This window comes from Erythrolamprus reginae, chromosome 1, assembly GCF_031021105.1.
Source record: "Erythrolamprus reginae isolate rEryReg1 chromosome 1, rEryReg1.hap1, whole genome shotgun sequence".
In the NCBI taxonomy this organism is placed as follows: Eukaryota; Metazoa; Chordata; class Lepidosauria; order Squamata; family Dipsadidae; genus Erythrolamprus; species Erythrolamprus reginae.
The window spans coordinates 4999407-5024338 of record NC_091950.1 but is presented as its reverse complement, the minus strand read 5'-3'; the positions used below and the strand labels follow the sequence as shown (position 1 = coordinate 5024338).

Genomic DNA, 24932 nt, shown 5'->3' with positions numbered 1-24932 from the left:
CTGGAGGTATTGTCTACAAGGTGGGAAGATGTTCCTCTAAAGAGATGTCTCTTGTGGCTGGTACAGATATTTTAAAATGTGAAACATTTTCTAACAACCAAGATGGAAGGGACCTTGGAGGTCTTCTAGTCCAACCCCCTGCTTAGGCAAGTTGCAGGGAAATGTCAGGGAAATATCAGGGGATTTCCGAATTTCCGAATTCCTTCCCCTTGGATGCCCTGTCACACGCAGAAGAAGAACGGGTCCAAAGACGGGTTACAAGAATGGTGGAAGGTCTTAAGCATAAAACGTATCAGGAAAGACTTCATGAACTCAATCTGTGTAGTCTGGAAGACAGAAGGAAAAGTGGGGACATGATCGAAACATTTAAATATGTCAAAGGGTTAAATAAGGTTCAGGAGGGAAGTGTTTTTAATAGGAAAGTGAACACAAGAACAAGGGGACACAATCTGAAGTTAGTTGGGGGAAAGATCAAAAGCAACGTGAGAAAATATTATTTCACTGAAAGAGTAGTAGATGCTTGGAACAAACTTCCAGCAGCCGTGGTTGGTAAATCCACAGTAACTGAATTTAAACCTGCCTGGGATAAACATAGATCCATTGTAAGATAAAATACAGGAAATAGTATAAGGGCAGACTAGATGGACCATGAGGTCTTTTTCTGCCGTCAGACTTCTATGTTTCTAAGCAAAGCTGGGTGCATAGCTCCGTTTTTGCCACTGGTCCTTTACCCTTGTGGTAGCAACCCACTACCGGTAGCAGCGTGTCTTCCTTTAGTCCCAGCATTTTGATTCTCCTCTCTGCCATTCGCCTAGTTTGCAAGGTGCTGCTGGGGAGGTTTGCTAACACTTATTTTTCCTTCCCCCCCCCTTTACAGTTTGCAAAGAGCCCCCTTACAAAGTGGAGGAGTCTGGCTACGCTGGGTTCATTATGCCCATTGAGGTCTACTTCAAGAACAAGGTATCACTTTATTTTCTTCCTCCTCCTCTTCCTCCATTTCCTTTCCTGGACGACCCCGGGAACCAATTTCACCTTCCTGTTTATCTTTTATATTAGACTTAGACTTATACAGTGTTCCCTCGATTTTCGCACGTTCGAACTTCGCAAATAGCCTGTACCACGTTTTTTCAAAAAATATTAATTAAAAAATGCTTCGTGGTTTTTTTCCCTATACCACGGTTTTTCCCACCCAATGACGTCATATGTCATCGCCAAACTAATAATTTTTGCAAATAAATAACCAAAAAAAAAAAATTCTTGTTAATAAATAATTATGTTTATAAATATCAGGATCACTAAGTGTCTTATTCAATGGTGAGTACCAGTAATAATGGTGAGTTAATGGTTGTTAAGGGAATGGGAAATGGTAATTTAGGGGTTTAAAGTGTTAAGGGAAGGCTTGTGATACGGTCCATAGCCAAAAATGGTGTTTGTACTTCCGCATCTCTACTTCGCGGAAATTCGACTTTCGCGGGCGGTCTCGGAACGCATCCCCCGCAGATATCGAGGGAACACCGTGCTTTTACATCCCTCTCTAACTGGTTTACAGAGAGTCAGCCTCTTTCCCCCAACAATCTGGGTTCTCATTTGATCCACCTCGTAAGGATGGGAGGCTGAGTCAACCTTGAGCCGGTGGTGAGATTTGAACCGTTGAACTCCAGCAGAAGCAGCTTGCAGTACTGCACTCTAACCACTGCGCTACCGTATATTCATTTCTTGCCTTTTAAATCTAAGGCAAGATCTGGACAAACAGAAAACTTTGCCCTTTTCCTATAAACCAGTGTTTCCCAACCTTGGCAATTTGAAGATATCTGGACTTCAACTCCCAGAATTCCCCAGCCAGCGAATGCTGGCTGGGGAACTCTGGGAGTTGAAGTCCAGATATCTTCAAGTTGCCAAGGTTGGGAAACACTGCTATAAACTGTAATGAGTACCATGTTTCCCCAAAGCTAAAACCCAACGGGGAAATAAGACCTAGCATGGTTGTTTTTTTCAGGGTGCTCGTAATATAAATCCTTCCCTCAAAATAAGGCCCAGTTAAGCTGGTCAGCCAGGTGAACCTAGAAGCTGCAGATCAACATAGTCAACATGTTGGTTGACCACAAGCAGAACATCTTACACATTTATAGATATGAATTTGCTTCTCTTTTTTCTCTCTTTTTTCTTTACTTTTTTTTCTCCCTCTCTTTCTTACCTTTCCTAAATATGTAGCAACCTACTAAAATATATTTAAAGTTCTTACACGTTTGTATGTGTACTTGTACAGTCTTTCTATTTTATGTACCCCATCCCTTTTATTCTCAATGAAGATTATATTATTATTTATTTATTTTTAAAGATTGTCAGCCAAATGGACGCATTTAGTACCGTATTTCCCTGAAAATAAGACCTACCTGGAAAATAATTGGTTTCATTTATTTTTGATTTGATTTGATTTGACTTCTGTGGCACCCAATTCCGTGGGACTCAGGGCGGCTTACAACAATATAAAAATACAAATACAATAGTGAAAACAAGTCAAATATTAAATGCTAAAAACTATTTTAAAAAACCCACTATAAAACCCACTACGGGGTCTTATCAAAACAGCATGCATACCTATCAATCATAAGTAGTGTTGGGCGAACCCAACGAAGTTTCGAGTTCGGCGCTCGGGAAAGCGCCAGGAAGCGCCACCGCCCAGCTGTCACCTTCCGGAACAGTCGGGGCACTTCCCGGTGCTCTCCCAAACCCGAACTTTTGCCGAACTTCCAGGTTCAACATTCGGGAGACCGCTGAGAAGCGCCCTGGCTGTTTCGGAAGGTGACAGTTGGGCGGCAGCGCTTCCCTGTTTCAGCTGGCCAGGAAGGACGGGCGGTGGCGCTTCCTGGTGCTCTCCCGAACCCGAACTTTTGCCAAACTTCCAGGTTTGGTGTTTGGGAAACCGCCAAGAAGCCCCCTGGCTGTTTCTGAAGGTGACAGCTGGGCGGCAGCGCTTCCCAGAACAGCCGGGGAGCTGTTGGCCGGTCGGGAGGCGCAAAAGGAGGTGGGGAATCCCTCGAGGGGATTCCAGGGTCGGAGCTTTGACGTCACTGAGATGTCCTTCCTGGAGTCCCCATTTCAGCCGGCCAGGAAGTACGGGCGGCGGCGCTTCCTGGTGCTCTCCCAAACCCGAACGTTTGCCGAACTTTTGCAAAAATTCGGGTTCGGTATACCGAACCGCACAAAGTTTGGTACGAACCCGAACTTTGCAGGTTTGGTTCACTCAACCCTAATCATAAGCCCTAATATGTGTCTTTTGGAGCAAAAATTAATATACGATCTGGTCTTATTTTCGGAGAGAGCCAGGTTCACTGTATATGTTTACTTCATTCCAGCTCTGATCCCACCTGTGCTGATCATTCTGGCCCCAAACTAATCAATAATGTGTCTCTGGGAAAATAGATGAGCCCTTAACCTTGAAGCTCATGTCCAAAATGTTTTGCTCAAACTAGTTTAAAAAAACACGACCCTGTGCCTTTTTGAAGATTGTGTTCTACCGCTAACCCTGGCACGATGACAGCTGAAGTGGATTCCAGGTTTGCTCCTGTACAAATCAGCCAACGCAGGGTTTTATTTTGCCATATTGTGGCCAAGATTTTGTTGATATATCCGTATGTTTCCATCCTGTACTTCGACCCTGCTTTTTTAAATGTTGACAGGGCCTCCTCCTCCTCCACCACCACCGCAGAAGGATTTGCCAGCGATGTGGTTGAGTTTGGAGTGAATTTTTCCGGCTATTCTCCGTTCTTCTCGTTCTGCTCTTTTTAGCGGAGAGCGGCCGGAATTGCAAGAGAGGGATTCACGTGGTCGGCTTCAATCTCTGAGATTTTTGCCTCTTCTTTCAGGAGGAGCCGAAGAAAGTGTGCTTCACCTACGACCTCTTCCTCAACCTGGAAGGAAACCCCCCGGTCAATCACTTGCGCTGTGAGAAGCTGACCTTTAATAACCCCACCAAGGAATTCCGTCACAAGCTCATCAAAGCCGGAGGGGTGAGTCATTCAGGGGGGCAGAAGGGACATTGTCTTGTGGTCCTTCCTTTTTGGGTTGGTCGTGTTGTCCATCTTCAGTGGAGGTGACTTTTGCCTGGCCACGGGATCTGGGAAATCACGTTTGACTCCCAAATCTGAATTTTTTCCTACAGGAGATGTGAAATGATAGAAACATCGACACATAGGAGATTGACGGCAGAAAAATACCTCGTGGTCCATCTAGTCTGCTCTTATACTATTTACTGTATTTTATCTTACAATGGATATATGTTTATCCCAGGCATGTTTCAATTCAGTTACTGTGGATTGACCAGCCACGTCTGCTGGAAGTTTGTTCCAAGCATCTACTATTATTTCAGTAAAATAATATTTTCTCACATTGTTTCTGATCTTTCCCCAAACTAACCTCAGATTGTGTCCCCTTGTTCTTGTGTTCACTTTCCTATTAAAAACACTTCCTTCCTGGACCTTATTTAACCCTTTAACATATTTAAATGTTTTGATCATGTCCCCCCTCTTCCTTCTGTCCTCCAGACTGTACAGATGGAGTTCATTACATCTTTCCTGATACGTTTTATGCTTAGAAACGAGAAAGAAATGATTAGAAAGAAATGATGGCTTCCCCAGACAGCTTAAAGAAATGATGGACGTTTTAAATTTGGTTCGATCTAAGTAGGAGAGTTATTTTGTAATTGCCATTTTCATCCCATTTGATGAAAGTGTAGAGAGGAGCAACAACAGCGGGCTACAAGAATGGTGGAAGGTCTTAAGCATAAAACTTATCAGGAAAGACTTCATGAACTCCATCTGTCTAGTCTGGAGGACAGGAGGGAAAGGGGGGACATGATCGAAACATTTAAATAGGTTTAAAGGGTTAAATAAGGTTCAGGAGAGAAGTATTTTTAATAGGAAAGTGGACACAAGAACAAAGGGCGCAACCTGAGGTCAGTTGGGGGAAAGATTAGAAGCAACTTGAGACAATATTTGACAGAAAGAGTAGTAGATGCTTGGAACTAACTTCCAGCAGTTGTGGTTGGTCAATCCACAGTAACTGAATTTAAAGATGCCTGGGATAAACATAGATCCATCCTAAGATAAAATACAGGAAATAGTATAAGGGCAGACTAGATGGACCAGGGGGTCTTTCTCTGCCGTCAGTCTTCTTATGTTTCTGTGTTTCTATGAACAGCGACAAAGAAACTATTCCGTGTGTCTTTTTTCGACTGGTTGGCTGGGGAATTCTGGGAGTTGAAGTCCATAAGCTTTAAAGTTGCCGGGTTTGGAGACGCACACACACACACCCACGCGTGATCTTGATTCTTGCCTGATGAGAAGCAGCTGTAGACTATCCAAGATTGACCCTCGCTTTCTCCCCAGGTGATGGTCATGCCCGAAGGTGCAGAAACCGTCTCCAGGCCGAGTCCTGACTACCCCATGCTTCCCACCATCCCTCTCTCGGCCTTCTCCGACCCTAAGAAGTCCAAGCCATCGCATGGATCAAAGGTGAGTCCCTCTGGAACGCAGGCAGTCCTCGGTTTATGGGTGCAATTCAACCCAAAACGCCTGGGATTAATTTGAAAGGCTTGTTTTAGGGAGTTTCACCCCTGTTTTACAACTATTCTTGTAGTTATTAAATCTAGCCATTCTAAATACAAATCCATCACCAAGGAACCATGCAAAGTTTTTGGTTTGTTCTTAAGTTTAACTGCTGTTGATGTTATTTTGTGCCCTTGCAGGATTTGGGTGTCCCTGGTTTAATGGAAAGAGGGACTTAGGGTGAGAAGAGGGCAACCTTAGTAGTGTGAATGATAGGTCTGGCCCACCTGACGCTCGGGAGACAGGAGAGGAAGGGGCACCGATCTCTGGGGTGGCAGGGGGTCGGAATATCCCTGTGTTGCTGGGGAGCGGCAGTTATGGCGGGGGCCACAGAGTTAGCCGTTCCAGGGGAACGAGGGATCGTTGCTTAATAACGGTCCCTTGTTCTGGCTCTGTGAGCCCAATCTTGGGTACTGGTGGTGAGTGTAACTCTGGCCCTGGGCTCAGGTTGCTGCTGCTTAACGCCAGGTCGGTGGTAAATAAAGCTCTCCTCATCCGGGACCTGATCCTGGATGAGGAGGCCGACCTGGCATGTATTACTGAAACCTGGCTGGGCCCGGAGGGAGGTGTTCCTCTCTCTGAAATTTGCCCAGCCGGGTTTCATATATGGCATCAACCTCGACCCCAGGGAAGGGGGGGAGGAGTGGCTATTATAGCCAGGGAGAGCCTTTGCTTGCATAGACTCATTGCTCCGGAAATTGCGGGTTGCGAGTCTCTCTTGATGAAGTTGGACTTAGGGGTTCAGGTGGGCTTATTTCTCACGTACCTGCCTCCCAGCTGCGTGTCAAAAGCCCTGCCTGTGCTACTCGAGGAGGTAGCCGGGTTGGCGGTGGAGTTCCCCGGACTCATTGTCCTGGGGAACTTCAACCTGCCGTCACTCGGCGAAACCTCTGGGTTGGCACAGGAGTTCATGGCCACCATGACAGCCATGGACCTGACTCAAGTAGTACAGGGTCCGACTCACGAGGGAGGGCACGCACCTGACATGTTATTCCTTTCCGAGCAACTGAGTAATGGTCTGAGACTAAGGGGCTTAGAAGCATTGCCTTTGTCATGGTCAGACCATTTTCTACTACGGCTCGACTTCCTGGCTCCAATCCTCCCCCGCAGGGAGGCGGAACCAATGAAGATGTTCCGCCCCAGACGCCTGATGGACCCAGAGGGCTTTCAGACGGCGCTTGGGGTTATTCCAGAGGCACTCGTCCACAGTTCGGCGGAGTCTCTTGCGGAGGCCTGGAACAGGGCTGCGGCGGAGGCTCTTGACCGGATTGCGCCTTTGCGACCTCTCCGTGGCGTTAGACCCCGTAGAGCCCCATGGTTCAACGAGGAGCTCCGGGAGTTGAAACGCCAAAAGAGACGTCTAGAGAAGCGATGGAGGAAGAGTAGGTCTGAATCCGACCGAACACTTGTAAGAGCTTTTATTAAGACTTACAAAGTGGCGCTCAAGGTGGCAAGATGCGCGTACCATGCCGCCTTGATTGCATCAGCGGAATCCCGTCCGGCCGCTCTGTTTAGGGTGACCCGCTCCCTTCTTAACCAGGGGGGAGTTGGGGAGCCCTTGCAGAGTAGTGCCGAGGATTTTAACACGTTTTTCGCTGATAAAGTCGCTCAGATCCGGGCCGACCTCGACTCCAATTGTAAAACAGAGTCGACTGACAACGAGTCAGTCGAGGTGACTGGGGCACGTACTTGTCCACCTGTCTGGGAAGAGTTTGATCTGGTGACACCTGATGAAGTGGACAAGGCCATTGGAGCTGTGAGTTCCGCCACCTGTTTACTGGATCCGTGTCCCTCCTGGCTGGTTTCGGCCAGCAGGGAGGTGACACGGAGCTGGGCCCAGGAGATTACCAACGCTTCCTTGGGGAGGGGAGTTTTTCCATCACTCTATAAAGAAGCGCTTGTGCGCCCCCTCCTCAAGAAGCCTTCCCTGGACCCAGCCGTACTTAATAACTATCGTCCAGTCTCCAACCTTCCCTTTATGGGGAAGGTTGTTGAGAAGGTGGTGGCACTCCAGCTCCAGCGGTCCTTGGAAGAAGCCGATTATCTAGGTCCCCAGCAGTCGGGTTTCAGGCCCGGTTACAGCACGGAAACCGCTTTGGTCGCGTTGATGGATGATCTCTGGCGGGCCCGGGACAGGGGTCTATCCTCTGTCCTGGTGCTCCTTGACCTCTCAGCGGCTTTCGATACCATCGACCATGGTATCCTTCTGCACCGGCTGGGGGGGTTGGGAGTGGGAGGCACTGTTCTCCAGTGGTTCTCCTCCTACCTCTCTGGCCGGTCGCAGTCGGTGTTAGTGGGGGGTCAGAGGTCGGCTCCGAGGTCTCTCCCTTGTTTGGTGCCTCAGGGGTCGGTCCTCTCCCCCCTGCTATTTAACATCTACATGAAACCGCTGGGTGAGATCATCCAAGGACATGGAGTGAAGTATCATCAATATGCGGATGATACCCAGCTTTACATCTCCACCCCATGCCCAGTCAACGAAGCGGTGGAAGTGATGTGCCGGTGCCTGGAGGCTGTTGGGGCCTGGATGGGTGTCAACAGACTCAAACTCAACCCGGATAAGACGGAGTGGCTGTGGGTTTTGCCTCCCAAGGACAATTCCATCTGTCCGTCCATTACCCTGGGGGGGGGATTATTGACCCCCTCAGAGAGGGTCCGCAACTTGGGCGTCCTCCTCGATCCACAGCTCACATTAGAAAACCATCTCTCAGCTGTGGCGAGGGGGGCGTTTGCCCAGGTTCGCCTGGTGCACCAGTTGCGACCCTATCTGGACCGGGACTCATTGCTCACAGTCACTCATGCCCTCATCACCTCGAGGTTCGACTACTGTAATGCTCTCTACATGGGGCTACCTTTGAAAAGTGTTCGGAAACTTCAGATCGTGCAGAATGCAGCTGCGAGAGCAGTCATGGGCTTACCTAGGTATGCCCATGTTTCACCATCACTCCGCAGTCTGCATTGGTTGCCGATCAGTTTCCGGTCACAATTCAAAGTGTTGGTTATGACCTTTAAAGCCCTTCATGGCATTGGGCCAGAATATCTCCGAGACCGCCTCCTGCCACACGAATCCCAGCAACCGATTAGGTCCCACAGAGTGGGCCTTCTCCGGGTCCCGTCAACTAAACAATGTCGGTTGGCGGGTCCCAGGGGAAGAGCCTTCTCTGTGGCGGCACCGGCTCTCTGGAACCAACTCCCCCCGGAGATTAGAACTGCCCCTACTCTTCCTGCCTTCCGTAAACTCCTCAAAATCCACCTTTGCCGTCAGGCATGGGGGAATTGAAACACCTCCCCCTGGGCATGTTTAATTTATATATGGTATGCTTGTGTGTGTGTCTGTTAGTATATGGGGTTTTTTAAAGCTTTAAATATTTTAACTGATTGGATTATTTATGATTTGTACTACTTGATGTGAGCCGCCCCGAGTCTTCGGAGAGGGGCGGCATACAAATCCAAATAATAAATAAATAAATAAATAAATAAATAAACCTTCCAATATTTGAGGGGTTGCTACAAAGAAGAGGGAGTCAAACTATTCTCCAAAGCACCTGAGGGTAGAACAGGAAGCAACGGATGGAAAATAATCCATAGATTATAGACTGGATGAAATCAGGCTTAATGGCAGTGACTGTGAGAGGGGTCTTGGAGTCTTAATGGACAACCAATTAAATACAAGCCAGCAGGTTGTGGCAGCAGCCCCAAAAGCCAATGCACTCCTCAATTGCATTAACAGAGGGATGCAATCAGTAGTAATAGCAGTAGCATTTAGACTTATATACTTCCACAGCCCTCTCTAAGCGGTTTACAGAGTCAGCCTCTTGCCCCCAACAATCCTCATTTGACCCACCTCGGAAGGATGGAAGGTTGAGTCACCGGTTGGTGAGATTTGAACTGCTGAATCTACAGCTAGCCGTTATCCTGCAGTGCTGCCCTCTAACCACTGTGCCACCCCGGCTCAAGGTCATGGGAGGTGCTAACACCACCCTTTAAAGCAGTGTTTCCCAACCTTGGCAACTTGAAGATATTTGGACTGCAACTCCCAGAATTCCCCAGCCAACACTGGGAAACACTGCTTTAAAGCCTTAGTAAGACCACAGCTAGAATCCTACATCTAGGATCCTTCTGCCACACAAATCCCAGCGACCAATTAGGTCCCACAGAGTTGGCCTTCTCCGGGTCCCGTCGACTAAACAATGTCATTTGGCGGGGCCCAGGGGAAGAGCCTTCCCTGTGGCGGCCCCAACCCTCTGGAACCAGCTCCGCCGTGAGATTAGAACTCCCCCTACCCTCCTGGCGTTTCGTAAGCTTCTTAAAACCCATGGGGGAACTGAGATAACTTCCCCAGGCCTATACTGTTTATGTTGTGTGTATGTTTTCTGAAATTTATTTATTTATTTATTTATTCATTCAATTTTTATGCCGCCCTTCTCCTTAGACTCAGGGCGGCTTACAACATCTTAACAATAGCACTTTTTAGTTTTAATTATTAGATTTGCATTGTACATTATTTTTGTTTTTTTTTCTATTACTATTGTGAGCCGCCCCGAGTCTACGGAGAGGGGCGGCATACAAACTTAATAAATCAATCAATCAATCTAGTTTTGGAAAAGATGTTGAGACTCTAGAAAGAGTGCAGAGGAGAGCAACCAAGATGATCAGGGGACCAGAGACTAAAACATACGAAGAGAGGTTGCAGGAACTGGTCCTGGCTAGTTTAATGAAAAGAAGGACCAGGGGAGACACGAGAGTGGTCTTCCAATATTTGAGGGGCTGCCACGCAGAGTAGGGGGGGTGTCAAGCTATTTTCCAGGGCACCTGAAGGCCAGACCAGGAACAAAGGTGGAAAGTGAACAAGGGGAGATTCAACCTAGAAATGGGAAACTTTTTGACAGTGAGAACAATTCACCAATGGATCAGAAATTGCTTTAGGAGTCATGACGGTTGGTTCAAAGGAAGCTGTACATAGGAAATGTAAATATGTTAAATAGAATTAGAATTGTATTGTTAAGAAAGAAAATAAGTAAATGTGTGTAAAAAAGATGGAGAATAGTTAAAAGACACAAGACAAAATAAACAGACTTTAATGTAAGAGATAATATGAAAGGGGTTGAAGAAATGGATTTTTACATAAAACTGAATGTAAACCATGGAGATCTAGCGGTGTAAGATAAACCAAGATAAAAAGGTTGAGCTGTCAAGATAGACAGCATGTATTCATTGGTTTCTTAGCACTTCTGGTTTTTGTCTTTCCCTTTCTTTCTTTCTTTCTTTCGTTCTTTCTTTCTTTCTTTCTTTCATTCTTTCTTTCTTTCATTCTTTCTTTCGTTTTTCTGTTTAGATGTGTTAGGTGTTATTATGGTTAGGATCTATAATCACCGATTGTATAATGTTTCTTTTAAATGTATATAAACTTAATTAAAAAAATGAAAAAAAATAAGGAAGTCACGAGAGCTTCATCATTGGAGGCTTTCAAAAAGAGACTGGACTGCCATCTGTCAGGAATGGAGTAGGGTCTGCTGCTAAGGCGGGGGTTGGACTAGATGACCTCCGAGGTCCCTTCCAACTGTGTTAATTCTGCTGTTTTCTTTTTCTAGGAGGCGAACAAAGAGGGGGGCAAACTCTCCAAGCCACACAAAGTCACCCGGGAGCATCGCGAGAGGCCCCGGAAAGACTCGGAGAGCAAGAATCCCTCTCGGGACCCCGAGCGGGAAGCCAGCAAGGCCTCCAAGGAGCCCTCCAAGAAGCACGCCACCGAGAACAAAGGGCCGAAGGAGGAGGGGAAGCCCCTCCCCAAGGCCGCCCTCAAGGAGGCCAAGCTGGCCCTGAAGGAGCACAAGGTGGAGAACGCCTCCCCCAAGGGGGCTCCCCCAGCCCCCGAAGGCAAGCAGCCCTCGGCCAAGCGGCCCCTGGCGGTGGAGTCGCCCAAGCCCATGGTCAAGAAGCTGAAGAAGAACAGCTCCAAGGCAGCCAAGACCCTCCCCACCAACACCCACCGCTCCAACACCAACACCACCTCCTCCTCCTCGTCCGCCTCCTACGCAGAGAAGAAACTGCCCAAGGAGAAGGGGCCCAGCGCCAAAGCCGAGAAGCCCAAGCCGGAGAGCGAAGCACCGAAGGCCGTCAAAAAGCCCGTGGAGGTGACCGTGGCCGAGGAGTCCAACTCGGAGGATGAGGCCTCGCTCAAGTCCGAGGTGAGGGCCGGTCCATCTCACTCACTCACTCAGCTGGCCAGGAAAGTTTCGGTTGATTGGACTCGGGGCGGCTTACAACATATAAAAAGACAATATACAGTGGTGCCTCTACTTACAAACTTAATTCGTTCCGTGACCAGGTTCTTAAGTAGAAAAGTTTCTAAGAAGAAGCCATTTTCCCCATAGGAATCAATGTAAAAGCAAATAATGTGTGTGACTGGGGAAACCACAGGGAGGGTGGAGGCCTTGTTTCTTCCCAGGAGATTCCTAGAGAGGCCCCACGGAGGATTCTCCCCGCCTTTTCTGGCCCTATTTCTTCCCAGGAGATTCCTAGAAAGGCCCCACGGAGGATTCTCCCCACCTTTTCTGGCCCTATTTCTTCCCAGGAGATTCCTAGAGAGGCCCCACAGAGGATTCTCCCCGCCTTTTCCGGCCCTATTTCTTCCCAGGAGATTCCTAGAGAGGCCCCACGGAGGATTCTCCCCACCTTTTCTGGCCCTATTTCTTCCCAAGAGATTCCTAGGGAGGCCCCACAGAGGATTCTCCCCGCCTTTTCTGGCTCTATTTCTTCCCAGGAGATTCCTAGGGAGGCCCCACAGAGGATTCTCCCCGCCTTTTCCGGCCCTATTTCTTCCAGGAGATTCCTAGAGAGGCCCCACAGAGGCTTCTCCCTGCCTTTTCCGGCCCTATTTCTTCCCAGGAGATTCCTAGAGAGGCCCCACAGAGGCTTCTCCCTGCCTTTTCCGGCCCTATTTCTTCCCAGGAGATTCCTAGGGAGGCCCCACAGAGGCTTCTCCCTGCCTTTTCCGGCCCTATTTCTTCCCAGGAGATTCCTAGGGAGGCCCCACAGAGGATTCTCCCTGCCTTTTCCGGCCCTATTTCTTCCCAGGAGATTCCTAGAGAGGCCCCACGGAGGCTTCTCCCTGCCTTTTCCGGTTACAGTTTCAGAGGCTCGGGTTTGTAAGTAGAAAACGGTTCTTGAGAAGAGGCAAAAAAAAATCTTGAACACCCGGTTCTTATCTAGAAAAGTTCGTAAGTAGAGGCGTTCTTAGGTAGAGGTACCACTGTATATCGAAATTCAAATAATTAAAATTCAGTTACAACTAAAGAACCAATTAAAATACATACATAACCATTCAATCAACAAACACATTATACATTCATCAGCCAGGGGGGAGAATCTAATGACCCCAAGCTTGGCGGCATAGGTGAGTCTTTAGACTCTTTTGAAAGGCGAGGAGGGTGGGGGTAGTATGAATCTCCGGGGTGAGCTGATTCCAGAGGGCCGGAGCCCCCACGGAGAAGGCTCTTCCCCTAGGCACCACCAAGTGACGTTGTCTAGTTCAGTATTTCCCAACCTTGGCAACTTGAAGATATCTGGACTTCAACTCCCATAATTCCCCAGCCAGCCTTGGAGGTATTCCAGTCCCGTGCCATGCAGAGCTTTGTAGTCATAACCAACACTTAGAGTTGGGTCCGGAAACCAATCGGCAGCCAGTGCAGACCACGGAGTGTTGGAGAGATGTGGACACGCCTGGCTAGTCCTGTGACTGCTCGCACAGCTGCATTCTGCACCATTTGTAGTTTCCGAACACTCTTCAAAGGTGGCCCCATGCAAAAGCAAGTCCTCCTGCCCATTTGGGGTCTCTCTTTTTCGCCCAGGGCATTCAGGTGACTTAACGACAGTCCGTTTAGTGACCGTTCGAAGCTGAGAAAAGGAGGGGCTTCCTGTTTTTCACACTTGGGGACCATGTGATTTGTAGGCGGGCCCATGGAAGCCACATTTAGGACCAGTCGCCAGCGTCTCCAGGGGTTGTCGCCTGATCCCCTTTTGCCACCTCCTGACAAGCAAAGCCGGCTTCCCTCCCCATCCGATGGACCAAACAATTTCGGGGATTTGCTGAACAGTTGTGGGCAGCAAAGTTTGTAAAAATGGGACCAGATTCACTTAGCGATTCTGGTCGTAAGTCAAGGGAAACCTGTAAGAGAGAGAGAGAAAGAAGCGGTAGCCATCACAATCTCCAGGACATTTCAACATTTATTTAAAACTACGAAAAGCGTCAAAGCTTTCGTCCGTCCCTACTGACTTCGTCAGAGTGTAAAATCCCCATTGAAGAGATGTAGGGAGTGACCAAAGTAGTAGTTTTTTAGTCGTTATAAAATAAATATTTAAACGTTCTGGAGATTGTGATGGCTACCGCTTCTTTATCAGTAACTATACCTGGAACTCGCATTTTAAGACAGTTATTTAGATAGAGAGAGAGAGAGATGGAGATAGGGAGGGAAGGAGGGAGGGATAGAGAGAGAGAGAGAGAGAGATAGCTAGATAGAAGATAGATAGATAGATAGATAGATAGATAGATAGATAGATAGATAGATAGATAGATAGATAGATAGATAGATATAGGGAGGGAAGGAGGGACAGATAGAGAGAAAAAGAGAGAGAGAGATAGGGAGGGAAGGAGGGACGGATAGATAGAGATAGATAGAAGATAGATAGATAGATAGATAGATAGATAGATAGATAGAGATAGGGAGGGAAGGAGGGACGGATAGATAGATAGATAGATAGATAGATAGATAGATAGATAGATAGATAGATAGATAGATAGATAGATAGATAGATAGATAGAGATAGGGAGGGAAGGACGGAGAGAGAGAGAGAGATAATAGATAGATAGATAGATAGATAGATAGATAGATAGATAGATAGATAGATAGATAGAGATAGGGAGGGAGGGAGGGAAGGAGGGGTGGATAGATAGAGAGATAGATAGAAGATAGATAGATAGATAGATAGATAGATAGATAGATAGATAGATAGATAGATAGATAGATAGAGATAGGGAGGGAAGGAGGGACGGATAGATAGAGAGAGAAAGAGAGAAATATAAATTAACTGCATGCTGCCTAGAGTCACTGACTGAGATGGTTAGCAACAAAAATTGAATGGATAGATGGGTGGGTGCTGGGTGGATGGATGGATGAATGGGTGAGTAGGTGGGTGGGTGGGTGGACAGAGGGATGGGGGTGGGTGGTTGAATGAAGGATGAACCTGAGAAGGAAGGGAAGCAGGGAGGGGGCTCTCTATTTTATTGACATTCTTCTCTCTCCTTCCTTCCTTTTCTGGGGGCGGCAAAGTCTGCCGTATCCAGTCCTTCCAACTCCAGTTCCAGCTCCGACTCCAGTTCGGACTCGGATTTCGAGCCGTCTCAGAACCACAGTCAAGGTGCGTGGCCTTGGGTCTCTCGACCCTTTCCCCAAAACTCCCAAGGTTTGGATGAATCCTTAGGGCCAGGCAGCTGTTGGTGCCCAGAGCCCAGCCGCCTCTGAATGCTGAAGGGCCCTTCAAACACCAGCCTTGTAAGGTGGGTTGGTGTCCCAGCCTCTGCGTCCTGCAGCTGAGGGCCTGGCCCTCCTGGGCAGCCTTTTGGCCCCTTGCCTCTCTTAGGTCAGAATTCCTCAACCAAGGCAACTGGACATCAACTCCCATAATTCCACAGCCAGCCCGAGGAATTAAACCCACTTGAAACATGTTAGGACTCTGCTCATAATGGTTAGGTTAGGTTGCTAATATATTGGTTGCAGTTGTTGCAGACTGCCACAAGCGGGAGTTAGATAGAGTTAATAGCTTATTTCTCTGAATCACCCTCTATGTTTCTCTGTCTGGCTACTCACCGTTAAGTTAGCTCTGCAATCTCTCTGTATTATAGTCATGTATATCAGCTAAAATGTATTTAGGCTTGATACCTTTGTTTGCTGATTATGACAAAGACAACTGGTAAAGAAGACTTGGTAATATTTGGGTTGTTATTCTGACTTATTGTGTGTCTGACTTTAGACTGTTTATCTGAGTACGTCATTTCTCAAAGTAAACTTTTAATTATTAGTTAGCATATCTGCATGTGGCTGAGTAGTTATTCATAACTAATCTCAATCTAAACGTTCCTGTGTGTGCACAACCTTGGTAAACAAGGATTACTCTGCTCATACGTTAAGCAAGCAGGTTGGTACCTAGGGGTGCAGCAAGGGCCCCCTCCCCAAAGATTGCTCTCAGGGCCACGCTGAAAAGTTTCTGAACAGACTTCAAGGCTGGCCCCACAAAGAGCGAAGGGCTGCCCTGTTGGCACCAGGCTACTTCAGCGGGGGGGGGGGGCATAATAATAATAATAATAATAATAATAATAATAATATGGAGAGGGGTGGCATACAAATCTAATAAATAAAATAATAATAATAATAATAATTTATTAGATTTGTATTTCGCCCTCTCCGTGGACTCAGAACGAAGGCTCCTGCACCCAACCCCTGATGAGGCCCGAACTCAGTCTGACCCCCTTCCTCCCAGCCCCAAACCCGTGCCCCTTCCCCAATTCCTCCCCTCCTTATATCTTTCTTTTAACGGCCGGCCTTCCTGCCTGCAGGGCCTTTGCGTTCCATGGTGGCGGACTTGCAGTCGGAAGAATCGGATGACGACGACAGTTCCTCCGGAGAAGAGGTGGCCGTGAAGTCCACCCCCGTCAGCCGAGAGGCCAGGTGAGAGTGGGAACGGTGCCCCCACCCGCCCCCTCTTTCTTTTGGGGGGGGGGGTTCCTCCCAGCTCGCCTCCATTTCCTCTCTGCAACCCTTTAGGATCAGCAGTGGGATCATATCACTATATAATTCCTTGGTAAGGCCACACTTGGAATCCTGCATTCAGTTTTGGTTGCCACAATGCAAAAAGGATGTTGAGACTCTAGAAAAAGTGCAGAGAAGAACCACAAAGATGATTAGGGGACTGGAGGCTAAAACATATGATGAAGGGTTGCAGGAACTGGGCCTGGCTAGTTCGATGAGAAGAAGGACCAGGGGAGAGAGGATAGCTGTCTTCCAATATCTCAGGGCTTGCCACAAAGAAGAGGGAGTCAGGCTATTCTCCAAAGCACCTGAGGGTAGAACAAGAAGCAATGGGTGGAAAGTAAACAAGGGGAGAAGCAACTTAGAACTAAGGAGTAAATTCCTGACAGTTACAACCATTTACTTGTGGAACAGCTTGCCTCCAGAAGTTGTGAATTCCCCAACACTATGTTTTTAAGCAGATGTTGGAGAACCATCTGTCTGAAGTAGTGTAGGGTTTCCTGGCTAAGCAGGGGGTTGGACTAGAAGACCTCCAAGGTTCCTTCCAACTCTGTTGTTATTATTATTATCAGGAAGAGAAAAGAAAGCAGAGACCAGGAAGCTACGGTCTAATTCATGGGCCCTTTGTGGACCTTTCTTTTTTTATAGCGAGATAACCTTTATTGTCATATGTTCACACCAGCACACATTAAAAATGAGGTTGTGTTGACTGCCTCAAAAGTGTACACATACATAACAAGCAAATGGAATGGCATGGAATGGAATAGGAGAATAGAATAGAATTTTATTGGCCAAGTGTGATTGGACACACAAGGAATTTGTCTTGGTGCAGATGCTCTCAACGTACATAAAAGAAAATATACATTTGTCAAGAATCATGTGGTACAACACTTAATGATTGTCACAGGGGTCAAATAAGCAACGAAGAAGCAATATTAATAAAAATCTTAGGATATAAGCAACAAGTTACAGTCATACAGTCAACATGGGAGGAAATGAGTGATAGGAATGATGAGAAAAACTAGTAGAATAGAAGTGCAGGTTTAGTAGAAAGTCTGACAGTGTTGGGGGAATTATTTGTTTAGCAGAGTGATGGCGTTCGGAAAAAAAACTGTTCTTGTGTCTAGTTGTCTTGGTGTGCAGTGCTCTGTAGCGACATTTTGAGGGTAGGAGTTGAAACAGTTTGTGTCCAGGATGTAAGGGAATAGGATTAGAAGAGAATATAGAAAAGAAAAGAAGAGAAGAGAAGATAGAAGAGGGTATATATACCCTTTTCCCCACAAAATAAGACCGGCACACATTAAAAACGAGGCAGTGTTGCCTGCCTCAAATGTGTACACATACATAACAAGCCAATGGAATGAATAAGAGGAATAGGAATAGAAGAGGATGGAGAAGAGGATATACCCTGTTTCCCACAAAATAAGGCCTCCCCTGATAATAAGCCCAATCAGGCTTTTGAGCGCATGGCAATAAGGCCAAGCGCTTATTTCAGGGTTCAAAAAAATATCAGACAGGGTCTTATTTTGGGGAAAACATGGAAAATAGAAGAATAGAAAAGAGCATAGAATGAAATAGGAACAGAACAAGAGGAATAGAATAGAATAGAACAGGACCGCGGAGGTCTTCTGTGGAAGGGGGAGAGCCTATATTCTAGATGTGACTGCCACCTGCCTTCCTCTCCTATTGGGTGTGGGGCACTACCTTCCCTCCCACCCCAACATCTCCCCTAATCCCCCACCCTCCCTTTCTCAGGCTCAGCCACAGCGACAGCGATACCGACAACAGCGCCGACTCCTGCCTGCCGAGTCGAGACACGCCGCCCCGGCAGAAAGGGCCCTCCGCTAACAATAAGGTCAGCCCCCTTCCGCTACGAAGCCCGGCGGCCTCCAGCCCTGTGAACCCGGCCCCTGTGCTGGAACCACCTGGTGGAGGCCACCGTTGCCCAGGCGGGGGAGTGGGGCTCATTGGAAGCGGGCTTCAATCCCCTCCTGACAATCTTTGAAATGGTCACTAAATGAATGGTCACCGAACCGAGGACTCCCCGTGTTTGCTGCATAGTAGTTCGGGAAACAGAAATATTTTCTTCTTCCAATTCCTCATCTGCTCCCATCCGGTTCTCCCTCTCAGGTGTCTGGCCGGAAAAGTCCAGAGTCTTGCAATAAACCGGAGAAGATCTTGAAGAAAGGGACTTACGACAAGGTACGTCCACCCCAAATGGGGGTCGGGGGGGCTGTGGAGTTGGAGGGGGGGCCAGAGATAGGAGGGCGGCTCCCCTGTCTGGGATGCTGTTTTCGGGCATGGAATGCCGTCCGTTTGCCCTGGCAGCTTCTTTAATTGAATTTGAATTGAATTTATTTGACTTTTAAGTCGCCCAACTCCTTGCGGTCTCTTCCTGGAGGCTTTCCCGCTGTCACTCCTGCCTAAACCTGATTGGCTGAGGACCACGCCAGTTGGACTCTCCAAGCGGTGGAGTTCAAGGGGGAGGGGTCTGAGCAAGGCGGGGTCTGGAGCTGGGTGAGAGAATTCTGGGAGTCGAAGTCCACAAGGGTTGGGGACCCCTGCAAACAAAGGAAATACTTGAAGCTCAGAGTTGAACCGTGGGGTCTTTGGGGTTTGGAGCTTCCCTTCAGACGTTTCATGACCAGACTAGGTGACAGCATCAGTCTAGCACTGACAGTGTTACTGTCAAGGTGCCAAGAAACATCCAGACCAGCGTTCCCTGTAAGCTGGGCACGTGCACACGCGCACGCTCCAAAATACCCCCCACGCACCCTTTTCCACAGGTGCACGCTCCCCATCCCCCTGCCAGCCCGCGGGGGGGATGCGGGGGCAGGGAGGCGCCGGCAGTAGAAGGGAAGGGAGCCGCTGCCGCCCCTGCCTCCCCATGGTGCCTCCGGCCCCCTCGCGCCCCTGGCCTCTCAGCGCTGCCCCCCCACCCGCCCAATCCGCTTCTCTGCTCCTCCGCCATCTCCTGCCTTGGGGCGCGACTTCTCCCATGGTGGGGGCTGCAGCTTCTCCTCCACTTCTGCGCTCCCAGCCAGGGGGCTGCAAGAGAGGGGGGTTTCTGCTCGCTTCGGGAATCCCCGCCCCGCCCCTCTCGCAGCCCCTTCGCTGGGAGCGCTTTCGTCCCGGGCTTTCAGCAAGGGGGCTGCAGTAGAGGCAGGGCAGACGTTCCTGAAGCGCTCGGAGAAAGCGCTCTCGCAGCCCCCTCGCTGACAGAGAGAGAGAGGGAGAGAGAAAGTGAGAAAGAGAGAGAGAGAAAGGGGGGAGAGAGGTTAAAAGAGAGAGAAGAGAAAGAAAGCAAGAGAGAGAGAAAGAAAGAGTGAGAGAGAGAAAACAATAGAAAGAGAGAAAGAAAACAAGAGAGAGAGAGAGAGCAAGAGGGGGAGAGAGAAAGAGAGAGAAATGACTCTTGATTTAAAGCATATGGTCCCAGTCCCAAAGGGACTGCTGCTCAGACACTATACTTTTTCGCCCACACCAAAAAAAAAAATAGAGGGAACATAGATCCAGACTAAATCAGAGTCCAAGTCAAAGTGCTCCTGAAAGTTCCAATTTATTTGCTGGAATCATCCTGGCGCCCACACTGGGAAGCCTGGGTCTGAGTCTCCCACCCAGTTGGAAGTTCTCATCTCTTGTCCCCCCCGTCCCCCCCCAAACGTGTCACGTTGCCCACTCCCATCGGGCCAGTGTGGCCAGTCCTCCTTCCCCTTCCGCCCAGGTGGGTGGGCACAGGATGGCCTTGAACCCCTCAAAAGAATGCTTTTTGTGGCTGCATCTGCCCCCTCATGAAAATCCCCCCCCCAAGTCTCCACCAACCTCAGGCCTTCAACAGAGAGCGTGACAGGCTGTTCATTTATCACCAATTTCTGCACCGGATGGACAGTCGCCGAGTTTGGCCAATGCAACCTCTGCAAGGAAGCGACTTCAGAGAGCGTCAAGGACCCCACAGTTAGAGCCCCCAACTCACCTGGTCTCCCTCCCCCCCCCCCCCCCCCCCATTCCTTTCCTCCCAGGCCTACACGGACGAGTTGGTGGAGCTCCACCGGCGGCTGATGGCTTTACGGGAACGCAACGTCCTGCAGCAGGTGAGAAGCGGGTCTGGGGGGGGCTCGGCCAAGTGAGGGGGGGGGCGGAAGGGCCCTTCCTCGACTTTGGCAGATCTGACGGCCTTGACGTGACACTGCCCTGTCAACCAGGGTGGGGTGGGAAGGGGGGGGGGAGACATTTTCGGAATTGCCTGGTCCGGTGGTTGCAAACCGGGATCCCAAGAGCAGAGCCCTGGTAGCCCAGGGATTCAGAATGCAGCGGGGTTGTCTTAACTCACTGCCCACTGCCAGCAGTTCGATCCTGACCGGCTCAAGGTTGACTCAACCTTCCGTCCTTCTGAGGTCGCTAAATAAGGACCCAGATTGTTGGGGACAAGAGGCTGCCTCTGTCTTCTATAGACTTCTATACTGCCTCACAGCGCTTTATTTTTTTTAAAAAATATTTTTATTAAATTGCATAGACAAACATGACATACATAACATGCAACACTTAGTGGAGCTACAGTCGCTCCGCTCAGAGTAGAAGTCATCTTTATATTTAAACATAAAAAAATGAAAAGAAAAAATCTTGTCGTTGTTTAACACCGTCTATAAAATAGTTTAAAATATCAATTATAAAGTGGTAAATAAGAACACATCTAAAATATTTAGCAACATATGTAAAAAATTTAAAATTCTAACTTAAATTGAGCTAAGATGAAGGGGGAAAAGGGAAGAAAAAAAGACGAAAGAATAAGGGTAGAAGAAAAAAGGAGTTCACATTTATATTGTGAATAATCATCATCTACTGCAATATAACTACTAAATGCTGATATGTTTAAAATAATATAACAATAAAATTATCTCTTTTTCTTTGCATGCCACCAAATACGTTGGTAAATCCACAGTCACTGAATTTAAACATCCCTGGGATAAACCTATATCCATTGTAAGATAAAATACAGGAAATAGCATAAGGGCAGACTAGATGGACCAAGAGGTCTTTTTCTGCCCTCAGTCTTCTATGTTTCTATGTTTCTAAATATATACCTTTTGCCAAAGATCATAGAATTCTGATTCTTCTTGGTTATAGCTTCTCTAAGCAGGTTATAGAATCAGCAAATTGCCCCCCAATGCACCAATAATCTGGGTCCTTGTTTAGCGACCTCGGAGAGCCAGAAGGCTGAGTCAACCTTGAGCTGGTCAGAATCGAACACCAGGCAGTTGGCATAGCCTGTATTCTGACCTCTGCACCACCATGGCCCACCTTCCCTCCTAATTCTCTCTCCTTTCTTCCTTCCTTTCCTCCCTCCTCCCATCTCTCCTTCCCTCCCTTAAAGCACTAGCCCTTAAACCTATAGGCCGCTTCATACTGCTTCACCGCCCTCTCTAAGCAGTGTACAGAGTCAGCGAGATTTCCCCTAACAATCTAGGTCTTCATTTGACCCACCTCGGAAGGACGGAAGCCTGAGTCGACCTTGAGCTGGTCAAGGATCGAACTGCTGGCTTGAGTTTTTGCTTGCAATGCTGCAATGCAACTACAGTGCCACCAGGGGTCGTAAGAGTCTGCAAAGCAATACGGAGCCCAAGCGCCGTATGTTGCTATTCAAGTGATTGCTGTGCAATTTGAAGTAATGTAATGGACTTCAATAATTACATTACAGCAGCGGTCAAACTTGTAGAAATCTTTTGGGGAAAGTGTACAGTATTTTTGAGGTTTGGTGGCTAATAATTTGGGGGGGGGGCTAGTCCCCCCCTTCCCCCAGTACATATCTGAGGTTAGTTGAGGGAAAAATCAGAAGCAACGTGAGAAAATATTATTTGACTGAAAGAGGAGTAGATGCTTGGAACAAAATTCCAGCAGACGTGGTTGGTAAATCCACAGCCGCTGAATTTAATATGATAGTTGTGCAGGTGGTTAGTTTAGCCTGTGAAGATTCTGCCTGTAAGATGATATTGATAAAATTGAACGGGTCCAAAGATGGGCTACAAGAATGGTGGAAGGTCTTATGCATAAAACGTATAGAGTCTGGAGGGCAGAAGGAAAAGGGGGGACAAGATCGAAACATTTAAATATGTTAAAGGGTTAAATAAGGTCCAGGAGGGAAGTGTTTTTAATAGGAAAGTGAACACAAGAACAAGGGGACACAATCTGAAGTTAGTTGGGGGAAAGATCAAAAGCAACATGAGAAAATATTATTTGACTGAAAGAGTAGTAGATGCTTGGAACAAACTTTCAGCAGACGTGGTTGGTAAATCCACAGGAACTGAATTTAAAACTGCCTGGGATAAACGTATAGTATTAACGTGAATGCCTCCTGTCCTAGATCGTGAACCTGATTGAAGAGACCGGCCACTTCAACGTCACCAACACCACCTTCGACTTCGACCTCTTCTCTTTGGACGAGACCACCGTCCGCAAGCTGCAGAGCTACCTGGAGGCGGTGGCCACGTGACCTTCGGCCTCGGGAGCAGGACCCGCCCGCTTCTCTTCGGTCTCTCTGGGATTAGTCCCCCCCGGACTACGGCCGCTGCCTTACTCTCTCCTTTCACCCGAAGCACTGCCTTAGGGGATCAGCCACGCGCTATGAAGACCCTGCCGCTGCCCGCCGTTACCCCTGACTCGGTTCCTCTCCTTTCGGGCTTCAGCTGAGCGCTCGCCTCTGGCCGCCGTCCTCTTGTGTGTGTGTCCCCCCGTCTCACCCGCCCCGTTTGCTCTGGAACCACTAGGAGCCAAAGCGGGATTTGATCCCAGCCGGCCACCGTCTTCTCCTTCCAGCCTGGCCCTTGGAGAGCAAGAGAGTTTTGGGAGGGGTGTGTTGAGGTCGATACAGCCGCAGACACTCGGGGTCAGCCTGGAATGGACACAGCGCTTACTTCCGTTGGATTTGCAGCCTCTGCGGAGGGGGGGAGAGCGTGCGTGTGGATCAGTGCCGGCACCTGCCCTCCACGGCCACCGCTCGGGTCAACGCCGGCTTTCCTGCAGCAATTATCGGCGGATGGAGACTCCTGTCCTGCCAGCTACCATGGGTCAAAGGGCCGGTTTTGCGCTGCGGGCTGGCGGAACCCGCTGGATGTGTGCCCGCGTGGCGCCCTCGGAACGGGCAGAGTCTGGCACGCCGAGGCTCTTTGGCGAAACGATTCAGGGCCCTTGCGCGGCTGAAGACGCTTCCCTCGAGTCCTGGCAAGGGGCCGCGGTTCCCGGTTGGTTCCGGTTTTTGATGGGCTCGGGCCGTAAGGACGACCTGAATCGTGCGCTGTCCGTTTTCCACGCATACCTGCAGATAACCCGGTCGCTATCTGCTGCGTATGTACCTGATATGTATTTACGGTGTAAAAAAAAGATAATAAGGTCTGAAAAGTGGGTTGGGGGGGGGGGAAGGTTTAAGGCTTTTTTAAGGTTTCTTTTTTTAAGAAAAACAGAAAAGGCGAAATAGGGCTGCTTCTACCTTCTGTCGGTTTGTTCAAAAGGGAGAAATTATTATTTTTTAAGCGTTTTTGAAGCCGGAGGTGGGGAGATGGGCCGAAGGCTCTCACGGCCTTTCGTGCCAAGCGACGGACTCCCCCCCCCCCTCCGTACTGCATTTGTCGGTTGGTTCGTTGCTTTTTTTTTTTCTCAATTCGCCATCAGTGTTCAAAGAATGGGTTGGAGGGAGGGGGGGAGTTTGGGGCCAAACTGTGGGGTTGAGAGAAGCCTCTTCTACTGCAGGTTCCGTGCGGTTTGAACGGGAGGGGCGGGGGGGGGAGATCACGAAAACATATCTCTATATATTTTCACCGTTTCCCTGTCTTCCTTTGGAAAAGGCTCCTTTTGAGATTCCCCAGGGTTTGCAACAAACGGACTCTTGTCTTCTGGGACTCCCTTGGGGATACTTGTATATATTCCTCACTCGCTCGGCTACCCATGGCCGGACCTACGGAGGAGTCAGCCCTCTCCCCCGTTTAGCATTTAGAGGCGTGAGGAGGGGTGACCCTGCCCACGCCTCCAGGGAATGAAGCCCCCTCCTCCTCTCTCTCCTTCCGGGTGGACGGGAAGTCTAGGTTCGGCCCAACCTTCCCTGCTTGTGCAGCGGTGCCGGAAATGTTGCTGGCGGCTCATATTTTATTTTATTTTATTTTATTGCCCTTTTCTCTCAAGTCTTTCGGAGGGAGCTGGTCACAGGTTCCTTCTTTCTCCCATCGCTTCCCTAAAAAAAAAAAAGACTAAAAAAAAAAGACTGACGTGGCAATAAGCCGATCCGAGTGAGGTCATGTTGACCCTGTTCCGAGGCGACCCCCCGTTTCATTTTATTTATTATTAATTTCCTCGGCTGTCTCTTCTGCTGCCTCTCTCCTATGTACACATTGCTATTTGCAAAGGTTTCCGAAAAGTCAGGCTGCCTCGAGCCGCCGTCGCCGTTTTTGGCAACGCCTCAAAAGCCGGGTGGACGTTTCCCAATTTGGCCCAGCGGACAAACACTGGCAAAGCCAAATGGGCAAGAAACCCAACC

General features: G+C 48.6%; 1 protein-coding gene across 1 annotated transcript in view; it reads left to right on the top strand.

Annotated features, from left to right (window-relative positions):
* LOC139163023 (protein ENL-like) overlaps positions 1 to 24657 on the top strand; it is a 34379-nt gene extending 9722 nt beyond the window's left edge. Inside the window, exons 3-12 of the mRNA XM_070743936.1 lie at positions 878 to 960; positions 3867 to 4010; positions 5388 to 5513; positions 11198 to 11794; positions 14936 to 15023; positions 16219 to 16330; positions 18167 to 18266; positions 18542 to 18613; positions 20431 to 20502; positions 22770 to 24657. Of these exons, the coding sequence (XP_070600037.1) occupies positions 878 to 960; positions 3867 to 4010; positions 5388 to 5513; positions 11198 to 11794; positions 14936 to 15023; positions 16219 to 16330; positions 18167 to 18266; positions 18542 to 18613; positions 20431 to 20502; positions 22770 to 22898 (1523 nt within the window). The 3' untranslated portion in view covers positions 22899 to 24657. The remainder of the gene's footprint in view (positions 1 to 877; positions 961 to 3866; positions 4011 to 5387; positions 5514 to 11197; positions 11795 to 14935; positions 15024 to 16218; positions 16331 to 18166; positions 18267 to 18541; positions 18614 to 20430; positions 20503 to 22769) is intronic.
* The last annotated feature ends 275 nt before the right edge of the window (positions 24658 to 24932 follow it).